The sequence below is a fragment of the Stegodyphus dumicola genome, chromosome 3, assembly GCF_044657685.1.
Source record: "Stegodyphus dumicola isolate Sdum_Otavi_A_Nest chromosome 3, ASM4465768v1".
In the NCBI taxonomy this organism is placed as follows: domain Eukaryota; kingdom Metazoa; phylum Arthropoda; class Arachnida; order Araneae; family Eresidae; genus Stegodyphus; species Stegodyphus dumicola.
The window spans coordinates 164,485,005-164,497,554 of record NC_140770.1 but is presented as its reverse complement, the minus strand read 5'-3'; the positions used below and the strand labels follow the sequence as shown (position 1 = coordinate 164,497,554).

The 12,550-nt window shown below is 27.7% G+C and overlaps 1 protein-coding gene across 1 annotated transcript in view; it reads left to right on the top strand.

Moving 5' to 3' along the window:
• The window catches only part of RabX5 (RAS oncogene family member RabX5), a 53,491-nt gene extending 44,870 nt beyond the window's left edge, over positions 1-8,621 (top strand). The window contains exon 9 of the mRNA XM_035357755.2: positions 495-8,621. Within this exon, the coding sequence (XP_035213646.1) occupies positions 495-553 (59 nt within the window). The 3' untranslated portion in view covers positions 554-8,621. The remainder of the gene's footprint in view (positions 1-494) is intronic.
• The last annotated feature ends 3,929 nt before the right edge of the window (positions 8,622-12,550 follow it).

Sequence of the window (12,550 nt, the reverse complement as noted above, 5' to 3'; positions counted from 1 at the left end):
ATTTTAATTGCAAATTTATAATGTTACAATTTTTCATAATTTTAAAAATTATCAAAATTTAAAAACTCTTGCCCCCAAATATAAATGTATGCAGAAGTGAATATTAATATTTTAGTGTGTTTATAATTTAAAATATTACAGAACATGAAAGCTTTTTTTGTTTATTTATTTATTTATTTACTTTTCTTTCCTTAATAAAATATGTATAAAGTATAATTTGAAGAGTGCTTATCTTTTCATCATAAAATATGATATAAAAATGCAAGCAAATGTGCACATACATGAGAGATTGTAAAAGTGTTTTGAAAAACTACCTACAAAAATTATATAAGAAACAAGCAAAATATGCCACATAAGATGAGAATTGGATGCAAGTTAAACTGTAAATTAATATACCTGGAATATAAGTTATAAACAATCTTCCAGTGTTGACTGTATAAGTACTTTCTGAGAAAACAGAAATTCATTTTATTATTTTATTACATTTTTTCCAGAACTCAGCAAAACTAGTCCAAAGAAGAAAAAGCCAAAATGTATGCCTGCATGCAATTAATATGTGTGTTTATGCTTCCAGATAAATAGAATAAAGCCTGCTTTAATTAGTACTTCCATTTTGTATGACAAAAGAAATTTTCTGTTTAATCAAACCCATTAGCACCAAAAATATTTTTTAGTATTTTGTCTTAAAATATGTCATTTGGAGTGTATAATACATTGGAAATTGCAAATCTAATAAATTATCACAGTTAGTAATAGAATATATGATTTTAACTTTTCCATTTTTTAAACAAATTTTGTGATAATTTGTTATGATGTGTTATTATATGATTAGAGTACCTTGTTTTTTATGGCCAGGGGGAGATTTCTTTTAGTATTGTTGTAAGACAAAGAAATAATCTATTCTTTTTTATACAAATTTTAATTAAATAATTCCAGTGTCTACATTCTGTTTCTCATTATTGACTTTTTTGCATAATTTATAAATAGATATATTAAGAGAAAAGAAATTTTCCAGACACTGTATTTCATATGCATTGTGATTAAGCAATACATTTCCTTCAAAGGTATTAAGATAGTCATATTGGGTTTTACCTATTTTTGATCAAAAATATTTCATGTAACTTTTTTGTAAATTTGTAATTAAATTTAATTTTTTGGATTATGATTTATTTTTGAACCAGCAAGAAAATAATAGGTGCATGTAAATAATAGAAATGAAATAACTGTATAAATACAGTACCTGCAGCTTATTCCATTCCTAACATATTTAAGTTTATTAAAGGACTGAGTATAATATTTGGCAAATTTGTGTATTGCAAATCATGAAATCAGTTTTAAACTTAAGTAAAATATTTCAGGACTTAACCCAAAATAATAGTTAAAAATTAATGCTAAAATTAAACTATATATGTAGTTTTAAAATTTGTATTTTATTTTTTATAAAATATTTTGATAATTACATACATATAATTATGTATGAAATTTCATCTCTCACAAACAACTCTTCTATGTCTCATCTGTTTCATATTGTTCAACAACAATTTTTCAATTATATTCTCAATTTCACAAAATTGCACATAAATTTTTTTATCAGCACTTTTTGGTTCAAGAGTTTTTCTTAGAATTTGCTGCTCTAGATGTGACTGATAGCCATTATTTTTTCTCATCATCATTGGTATGTCATAATTTTTTTTCTGTATCACTTTCACTCTTAGTTTCTGCAGGTCATTTAACACTTTTTATAATCAACTTTTACACTTATTGCCCCAATGTTAGAGTGAATTGATACATATTCTAAAAATTAATCTTCATACATTACATCAGCTGATGTCTGAAACATTTCAAGTTTCATAGTTTGCAGTTCCTTTGAGGCTTCTTCTGTACAAAAGCCACATTTTCTAAAAGAGTTTTTAACTAGTTTAACACCTTCAGCGACTATAATATGCAAAACTTATCTTCATTTTTACAAAATTCAGTTCTGTTCATCATTTTCTGTATGTCTTTTCTATAATGATATTTGAAAGCTTTTGTAATGCCCTGGTCTGAAGCTGAATGTTAGAAGTATTTGCAGGAAGAAATGCTAATGGATAATCATGGATGGACTACAAAAATGGACACTATGAATGAATTGTAAAAAGCTTTGATAGGTATTAGGTTAGGTATTCTGGCATTGAAGAATCAATCCTTTGCCAATGAGAATATTGTAAGTGAAGATGAGTTAAATAAACAACAGTTTTCTATTGATTAGTATGTATTTGTTTAGGTTCCTGGAAATTTGAACATAATAAGTGGCTGAGTTGATTAACCATTGAGTTTAATAAGTTTTAATAAGTGGTGAGTACTGTATTAACATGTAATTTACAGTGGTAATAATTAACTTCACAATGGTTCCATTGATAGTAATGGTACAAGCTGAGCCTTTTATTTAAATACCTGATAATTTACATACATTCATATCCAAACTTTTTAATTACAGTTTTAGTGATTCTAGATATTTAAGTATTATTATTTTTGTAACATTTAATATAAAAAGATCCTAAGGCTACTGAAAGGTAAACAAAAGTGTAAATTTTATCAACAAATAAGTTGAATAGAAATATTATTATCTATGAAGAAATAATTTAAATGAAAAATATGCTTAGCTTTTATTTTATAAAACTAAATAGGTATTGTATAAAATGAAAGCATTTGTGTGATTGAAAGTAGTGCATTATTTTGTATAGCAAAATTAGTAAAATCTTAATTTTTGCACTTAAGTTGTGTAGAACTTAGGTAGGTAGTTCTAAGTATGTGAAATACATTTGGTGAAGTCCAATTTAATGAATAAAAGTAAAGTAGTATTGTAAATATTTTAATCAAAAATATTCCATTCTTAAAATATGAATGGCATAAGTTGATGTTGGACTGCATTTTATGCATGCATGTTAGTTATATGATTGCAAAGTGCAATATTTTAGTTTTAGAAAGCATTAATTGTATTTCCTTGTGAATTTCTTGTATGATGAAAGTATTCATATCCTTTCCCTCATTACTTAAGTAGTGTTAAAGTGAAATAATTTTGAATGTTTTAAAAATAATTAAAAATTTACAAGCAACAATTTTACTTTCTTGTGTTAAATTATACTAATCTGAACTAGAAGTATTAAATGGTTAAGAAATGTGTCTTAATTTATCTTGCGTTGCCATATGTTATTGAGTATTTAGTGTTTACACTAATGTGCAAAACTTAAGAAAGGATCAGGTTTTTACTTACAGCTTTACTTTTGAATGCCCTAATTATGGGTAAATCATTGAAAAGATATGAGAGGTACTAAAGTGGCGAGAAAAAGCACAGTAACTGTAGCAGGTATTATATATATGCAGAAAATATCTATTTTGAAGTGATTATGCTGCAGTTGTTATGATACAGATAAATTCTTATCAGAGATGAAATATAGAGGAACGTATATTGTCAATGCAATGTTCTCTCTCTTTAATTATATAATAATAGCTGCAGCATTATATTTATTGTAGCATTGTCCATAAACTCAGGGCCAATACCATCTCAGAGCAGACACACAAGGTACAGAATTTACTCACTCCAACTGTATTTACTGTTGTCTTTTACTGTCATTCACATTTCACAGTCATTCTCCCCCTTCTGTCTTACCTTGAAACCATGGTAATGACTGCTGTGGATGGCGGTCGAGTTTTTCAGTTTGCTAAAACCTCCTTATCCTCTCTGTGTAATAATTGATGATACACATTCTGATTCCATACAGCTTTCCATACAACTTTGAGGATCCATACAACTTTGAAGTGTCTATTTTAAGGGAATAGTGTGTATTTCCATTACTTGCATCCATCTGGCATATTATCTCCTTAGATGAGAGCACCTGTATTCTTGCAGTCATCTCAGAATATATCATGTGCAGATTTCACTGATCCTGAATTACTAGTGAAACTGAATCTACTCTTATTAAGAAACATTACCTTATTAGTCTACTATGTTATTATCCAGTCCGTTGAACACTGAACCTGCTGTAAGGATGACACCAGTGGCCAGATATAATTTAGAGATCGCCAAGGAACACTGAACCTGCTGTAAGGATGACACCAGTGGCCAGATATAATTTAGAGATCGCCAAGGAACAAAGTATACATGTGGTATTGTTTGGCCATAGTAAATCATGCTATTCAGGATCTTTGCTTTTGTTTAGTTGGTTGGCAAAGTGCCCTTTTTCGGATATCAGTTTCATACTGACATCAGGTAGGCCTACAACACTATAAAGCAGTCAGAATTTTTATTTTTTTATTTATTTATTTTTGTAGAGGGAAGGGAGCTGTCCTAGTCACTATGGAAGTCATCCGCCACCTATAGTATAATGGTATCAGTAGTATCAAACTCTTTGCCTTTAATCCAACTTCCCAGTTCTGCTGAGTCTTTCAGCAGATTGGCCCACTTTATAAATATGTGATTTTTCAGCCTGCTATCTTACCAGTAACAAAACTGTGTTTAAATAAGGGATTAATTATGGTATAATGATTTATCATCACATCAAGAAATGAAAATGTTCATCTTTCTCTTGAAGAGACATGTTTGCATTTTCAAATAATTTCTGATGCATGCCTCGGCATATCGCTGTCAATCCAGTTGGTTTTAGTTATAATGTTTATCTGGAGGTTTTGAGTGGTCAGTGCTTCACATTTTACTAATTTGTAGCTTTGGTATTCATATATAGGACAGTAAGAAAATTAATAAGCTGGTATCCCCTTCAACAGACATGTTATCCTTCAGTATATATAATATCTTTTTCATTCTGGCAGAAACTGATGAATTAACACAGGAAGAGAGAGAATATTGCTTCCATATGCAGAAAACTATTACATTCCCTCCTGTATTGTACTTTTGCATATCAAAACAGAATAAAGTTACAACTAATTAAAAAGTATGACATCCTATAGAGATAAGATTAGTTAGATTACTGTATGATCATATATGTCTAGAAGTTATCAAATTGCTTCCTAATAGCTGTGCCTTGTAATACATTGTTTGTAATATAGGGAAAAACTCATTGAATATCTCTAACGAACACAGCTGTTAAAAAAATCTGGAAATAAATCTTGAACTTTTATCATTTATACTGTATGGGATCATATTCTAGAATGCAAATATGCTACATCTTCCTGCCAAAAATGCTAAATTGCAGTAAGTTGTTTCTTTAATTTAATGGTTTATAATCTTTAAAAACTATTTTGCTCTGAAGTTTTGCATGCCAGTGTATAAGTGCAGTTGCAGAATATATTTTCCTTGTTTCAGATTATCATTTTAGTATTAAATATATAATTTTTTTTTCTAATGCTGATTGAATGTGTAATTCATGTTGAAATTGTTAAAATTGTCTGTGAAATATTTATTTTTAGGTAACTTAATATTGTAAACAGATTAAACTGATTTTTTTCCAGTTTATGAATTAAATTTTATTTTCTATTTATATTACATGTATAATTTTTGCCTAATATATGCATTTTATTAGTGTTGTGTATTTGTTATTTATATATGTATATATATACTTTAAAAATATATATAATTAAGTTGACTGTAGGCATAGATACCCTATATTGTATTTAACATTATTTATGCACATATGGGAATATTTTGGGTAATGCAATATTTTATACTCTATGGGCATTGTTGAACAGATTTGAAACAAATTTATGATTTATATGTAGTAATTCTAGTCATATGTAAATTAATCAAAATAACATATATAGTATTATTTTATATTTTTATAAATCTGTTTTCAGATTGAGGAGAAATGTTTGTGAAATTATATCACATTAGAGGTGTATATTGTACAGCTTTGATGAGCCAAATTAAGTGACCAAATTTTGAATTCAAAGTTAATGTTAATTTTTCTGGCTAAACTGAGATTTTGATTAATCAATCCTTTTCACATTTCTTTGGCTCATCAAAATTCAACTATACTTTTTCAACTGCATTATTAAATTTTTGTGGAACTGCTTCATTTTTTTAATTAGCATCATCTTGCTGCAAAATAAATAAATAAATAAAAAGAAGGCTTTTGAAACATGAGTTCAATTTTTAAAATTGTTATCTATTTATAACCTTTAAGCCATGTTTATCTATTTTATTATAAATTAGTGCTGCTAAAGATTTGATATATTATTTTATTCTGTGGCTGGGTTCAGAAAAGAGAGTCATAGTCTATGCAATAAATCTAATGATCCTGAAAATTACAAACAATAATTTTCAGTTTTGCTGTTTTTATAAAAATTAATATAATGGAATTTGAAATGCTAATTTACACTTTCAGTGTTTTATTTATATCTTTAAAAAACATAAAATTTTATAATATAAATTAAGAATAAATGAAAAAATGCTTTTTAAAATTGGGAAAGTCTAAAATAGCAAGATATAGTTTTTATTTAACCCTCCAGCACGCGCACTTGGCAATTTTACATGAGCACACGCGTGTCGTATTTTTTATGACATCTGTTATTTTACCATTTTTGGCACCAAAAACGACAGAAATGAGTCAATATTGATAGTAAATTTGTTAATAAAATATTAATCTTATTATTGCAAAATACAAATGATATCACATTCAAATATAAGTAAATTATTTTTAAGTTCTTATGTGAGATGGAAATGCAAAGATGTATTTCATTATAGAAAATTTTAAATTCAATATTTAATAATTATATTTTAAAATCGAAGCTAATTTTAATATTTATCAAAGACAAGTATAGACAACAAAGAAGCAAAACACCTTGGTAGGAAAAAAAGGTAAGCTTAGCATTATTTACTTCTGCAAGAAAATTTACATCTTACTGGTTACAAAAACGCACTTTAATGTTTTTATTTATTTCTAAAAAATAGAAATAAAAGAAAATAAGGAATGGAAATCACTATTGTTTTCCCATCCGAAGGTTTCCTTGTCATCATCAGACAATTCTTGAAGAATCCGAGCAAAATCAGCTTGCACATATTTTTTTGCCATGAAAACCGATATAAAATTTACAGAGCCAAATGTATTCAAATTAAAATAATACACGGCAGTTAATAACACAAAATTACAAAATATTTGAGAAAAAAAAATATTTTCCGAATTTTAAACCACGACCACGTGCGTGTTGTAACTTTTATGAAAAAGCTGCCACGTAGCACAAAAGCCCAGTTAAAAAAAAAAAGTCAAATGACTTCCTATTGGCACATTCCATGATGTGGGGAAGGGTAGAAAGGAGGAATACAAAAAGACCTTGAGAGGTCTCAGCTTCAATATGCGAAAAATGTGCATTGAAAACTGAATTTCTCGTAAATTTTGCACATACGCGCGTGCTGGAAGGTTAAAAGTATTTTCTGTAATTTAAAATGTTTGCTATTCAATACTTTAATGACTTTTTAAGAATAATATCAGCTGTTCATGAATATTGTGTTCTGTTTTATATGTATAAATGTCTACCATATCAGAATATTTTTCAGTCTTTCATCAATTGGTAACTAAATTGTTTTTAAGCCAGTAGTATATAAATGATTTTATATAAGTTATTTTTGCATTCATTTATATATATATATATATGTGTGTGTGTGTGTGTGTGGGCAAAAAGTAATTTGCACATAACACTCTAGTCTAGATTGTGTACTTTGTTTTGCATTGCACAGTCTTAAATTTATGGTATTATATACTTAATTTTCCTACATTTGTACTGAATTCTTTTGCCTATGTACTTAATATGCAAACATTTAAAATTTTGTATTTAATTTATTTATGTCTATAGTTTATGTTGTTCACTTATTCATGAGGTGCTTCATGGAAGTATTAGATTTGTATGTTTTGTTTGAACAGTAATTCTTGTATTTTAAGACTCTGATGCAATTATAATTCAACTTTTTATTATTATTATTATTATTATTATTATCACTTTTTTTTAATGTAAAGGTAAGAAAATTTGCAAAGATATGTGTTTGTGATAGTTAGGCAAACAAATTAATTTTCTTTGCAATTGTTGATAATTATAGAGGAAGTATTGCTGCTTATATAGTAAGTGTTATTTGTTTTGAATTTGTAATTTTCATTCATTATTTGGAGTTTATGAATTTGTGCTTGTTTAGTAATTTGTAACATTCTGTATTAGTGTTTACAATATACTTCTAGATTTATATATTAGTTGATCATTTTGCATTTAAATATGTAAATTCTTTAGAATTTATTTGCCAGTTTACTTATACAAATTTTTAAAATTTTCTTTTTTCTCTGTATATTTTGTTTCTGTTATGTCTAGTTACAAAATTTAAAGTGTTATTTTTGTGACAGCTTTCTTAGTATGTTTTAAAAGATTAAGTGTATTAAATTTTGTCTAGAATTTATAGAATGTTTCCATTAAATTTCTTCATGAACTGAAATTAAAGCATACAATATCCATTGGCTTCATTGGCATAGTTTATGCCTTTTTGAATGCCTAGCATTTTATGAACTATGGAATTATGCATTTATTTTTTTGATGCTTGGTACTGTATTTTGTTCATAGCATTATAAAAATGTGTATATTTTTATAGCAAAGTTAATTCTGAAATTGTACTTTGTATTAGTTTAAATTAAAAGCCAGAGTATTTTGCATTAAGTTTACATTTTGTTTAATTGTTAATTGTGTCTAGAAACCTAAACAGTTTAAATAAAAAGCCAGAATATTTTGCTTAAAGCTCACTTTTTTTTTAAACGTGTCTAAAAACCTAAACATATCTAAATAAATAAGTCTAAAATAACATGTTAAGCTTATTAAAATATACCATTATATAAATAATAACATGTTGCTTATTAAAATATTCACTCTCCAGTAATTAAAAGAAAATTTATTGTGCTAAATTTTTTTTGTTAATTTGATGTTCCTTATTTTAAAATTTCAGCATCTAAAAATGTAACAGTTATAAAATTTTGAAATGTTCACTGATTATGTAAATCTCTTCACCTCACCTAATCAGGCAATTTTCTACTTTTTCTCCAACAAGAAAATATGCTGCAGTATGAAGAGAAGCATCAGTTATGCCATGGGCACTGGTTGGAAACATAGTTTCAGGGTTATGATGTCATTACATAATACTACTTTTCTTGCTTCATCTAATATTGATTTTATTTATTTATTTATTTATCTGATTCCCCTTGCTACAAAGAATTATTTGCAAAGAAATTAAGCTTTCTGTAGAACTTTTTTGCCATTTTATAAATACCATTCCACCCTCTCCCCATTTTGCATAGATAGATTTTGTGTTTACAATTTATTTCATTTCATTCATCTCAAAAACAAAAATTTAAGTTGTAAGGTATTTCTCCGGCCTTCTTAGCATGCCTTCGTGGTGTAATGGTCAGCACGCTCATTCGAGAGATCCGTGGTTAGAGTTCCAGGAGAGCATTGTTCTTTTTTCATTTCTCTTGCTTTCAAAAAATATCTAATGTCTCTACAAAGTATTGATTGGCATTTAAAATGGTTTGTAATGATTCATGCAACGTCATTTTTAAAAGTTGATTTAATTTTGTGATATGTAATATATTCTTTAATGAAATTATAAAATTCTAACACACAAAAATGTATCTGTTATATAAATTTGAATATGCCCCCTAAAGGTTAAACAAACTGTTCTCCTTTTTTAAAACAAGAATGATAAAACAGTAATAATAATAATAGTAATCAAGCAACGGTAAAGATTTTTTTTTTTTTTTTTTAAACTAACCGTGTTTCTGTAAGCTTTTATTTTATGCTTTCATGGTATTTGTTGCTATAATCAAAATTTTGGTGTTAGTTTCTAAACTGTTTCGTGATAAGCTATAGAGCTCAAATTTTACATACACCATCATCATGGCTTACAATACAATGTGTTGAAGCGATTTTTTTCAAGATTCTATTTACATCCAATCATCGATTTACATTCAAGATCGATTCGTTACATTTAATGTTGAAATAGGTTTTCGCACATATCTTCATTCATTGAACAAACAAACTGTCAGAATTTTACTGTTTACACCTTCGAATAGAATAGGAGGAATTTTTCAAATGAAATATTTAATGTAATTTCTGACTTTTGGCAAGTTTTCAAAAATCGCTCAGTTTCTTTTTTTTCAAAAATTTGATTGAACAGAATTGTTGGAAGTAAAACTGTGATTATTCATGGTTGAAAAACGAGTTTTCAATTGAATGATTTGATTGACAACAAAGTATTCAATTGAAAATTTTAGTTAAAAAAATTTAATTATGATATTCAATTCAACTATGATTTTTTCATAAAATATATTCAAAAAAGTTTTTTATGAAATAGCCGTAATAGATTGAATGCACAAGTCCGATAATAGGTTAATTTTTTTTTTTTAAATCAAAAGAAGTATTTCAGAACTGTGGAATTTTCCACCAAAATAGTCGTACAAGTATTTACAGTATAATCAGTAATTACACTTCAAACTACTAAGATCGTTAAACACAATGCAATGCAAAGCGCATCTAAACTGAAAGCTAATGCGATCACGCTGAACTCGCATCAACAGCCACTAACTCACTGGCTAAACAAGTGAGAGCAGATGCTTTCTTTTCTGCGTTAAATCGTTTTCAGCCGGCTGCTGAGATATTTCTAGTACTTTCTGCTTCTTGAAATTACTGGAAAGCAATACGACGGTGGAATTACGGTTACAGTTAACTCATTACAACATATTATACTTATTCAATTTCAATACATATTGCGATAATACAGGGACTGGACCAAATTTGGCAACGAAATAAGTCGCCAAAAACTGTTGTCAGCTTGGCAATATCTCGGCAAATTACCGAGATACCCATTTACTCACTAATGTTAAATGCACTTGCTCTTGTATTCTTAATTTTCCTGCGTAACTTTCTCTTAAAATTTATTTCGTGTAAAATTACGCAGAAAAATACAATTTCACGTATTGCACTAAAATAAACTATGTACAAAATTCGTAACAATATTAATCAATTAAAAGAAGCAAAATAATTATGACATAGTTTAATTGGAATGAGCGATTAAATAGATAATTAGAGTAAATAAAATCTCTTTAGAAAATTCAGTTGCAGTTTTATAGCACAGATAAAAAGCAAAATCTGTTAATCGGGGGGGGGGGGAAACCTTAAAAAATTTCTTCTCCCATTTTTAAAAAAATGACAAGAAGATTTCAACAATTTTGTTATATGCATTTTTTTTTTTTTTTTTTTTCCCATTAAATAGAAACCGAAGTTTCGTTTCTTTAGCCTTCGCTTGAAAAGGTAGTTTCAAGGTTATGATGTCAATATGTCATACTGATTTTCTTGCTTCCGGATAGATTTCCCAAATACTGATTTTATATATTTATCGATTTGTTTTCCTTCACTTGCTTTAAAATAATTACTTGCGAAGAAATTAAGCTTACTATAAACTTTTTTTTAAATGCTATTTCTTCCTTCCCCATTTTCTATAGATAGATTTAACATTTCATTATATTAATCTTAAAAAAGAAAAGTTTAAAATTATTTGCAATAGAAACTACCCTAGCGTTTTTTAAATATTTTCCATTTCATAAGTTTATGTACATTTTTCGTGAAATTACGAAAGCGAGGAAAATAGTATGACATCATAACCTTGAAACTAAGTTTCAAAGCTATGCCCAAAGAAAAATCGATACTTCTGCTTCATACTGTAAAATATATAAGTTAATCAATTGTAAAAACTGCCTAATATTTGCGCTAAAGCTGCAAAGTAATAAAATACTAATTTGTTTTCTAACAGATTATTTAATATATTATCTCCTCTGGAAAAATTAGTTAGAATTCTATTAAGTAACTCATTAGCATATTTAAAATGGAATCTTAAACATACTTAAAATGTAAACATTAAAATGGTATAATTTAAAGTTAAAATGCAACCAACAAACTAAGCAATTATCGTCACTGACCGGAAATTAGTTGACTTTTCAAGGGGAACGAACTAACATCTGATCAATTAACAATAATTAATAAATAAGAAATGCGAAAGTGTTTCGTGTTTTTCTCAAGTAAAATTTTTGTCATTTTGTTTGTTTTAGTAAGATGAGTTTAAGTTATTCAAATTGCTAATTAAAATTCGGTAAGATATTGGCTGCACAGTCAACTTTTAAAAATCAGTCTTAAAATCGGGACATAATTCTTATAAGAGTGAGTTATATTTTCTTACCTGAGAAAATTGTCTCCCGACACTTTCGCCTTTTATCATATTAGCACAACGCAAACTTTGTAAAAACAATTAAACAATGAAGGGTAGGTGAACAAAAATATATTCTCAAGAGACTATAAGGAAGCATTAAGAATGTATGAAAAAAAGAAATTTGCATAATATACTGTTGAGTTTTTCTTTTCTGACACCATTTGTTACGTTATTTTCTTGCTTCGCGTTCGTACGGGGTTCGTGTGGATTTGGATTGAATAACGACGACATTATTTGATGAAGTATCGAAACACACTTTATTGGCCAGTATTGTCAGGACGGCTCCAAAACACGTTTACAGTCGTCGATGAACTACTATAAACACGCTGA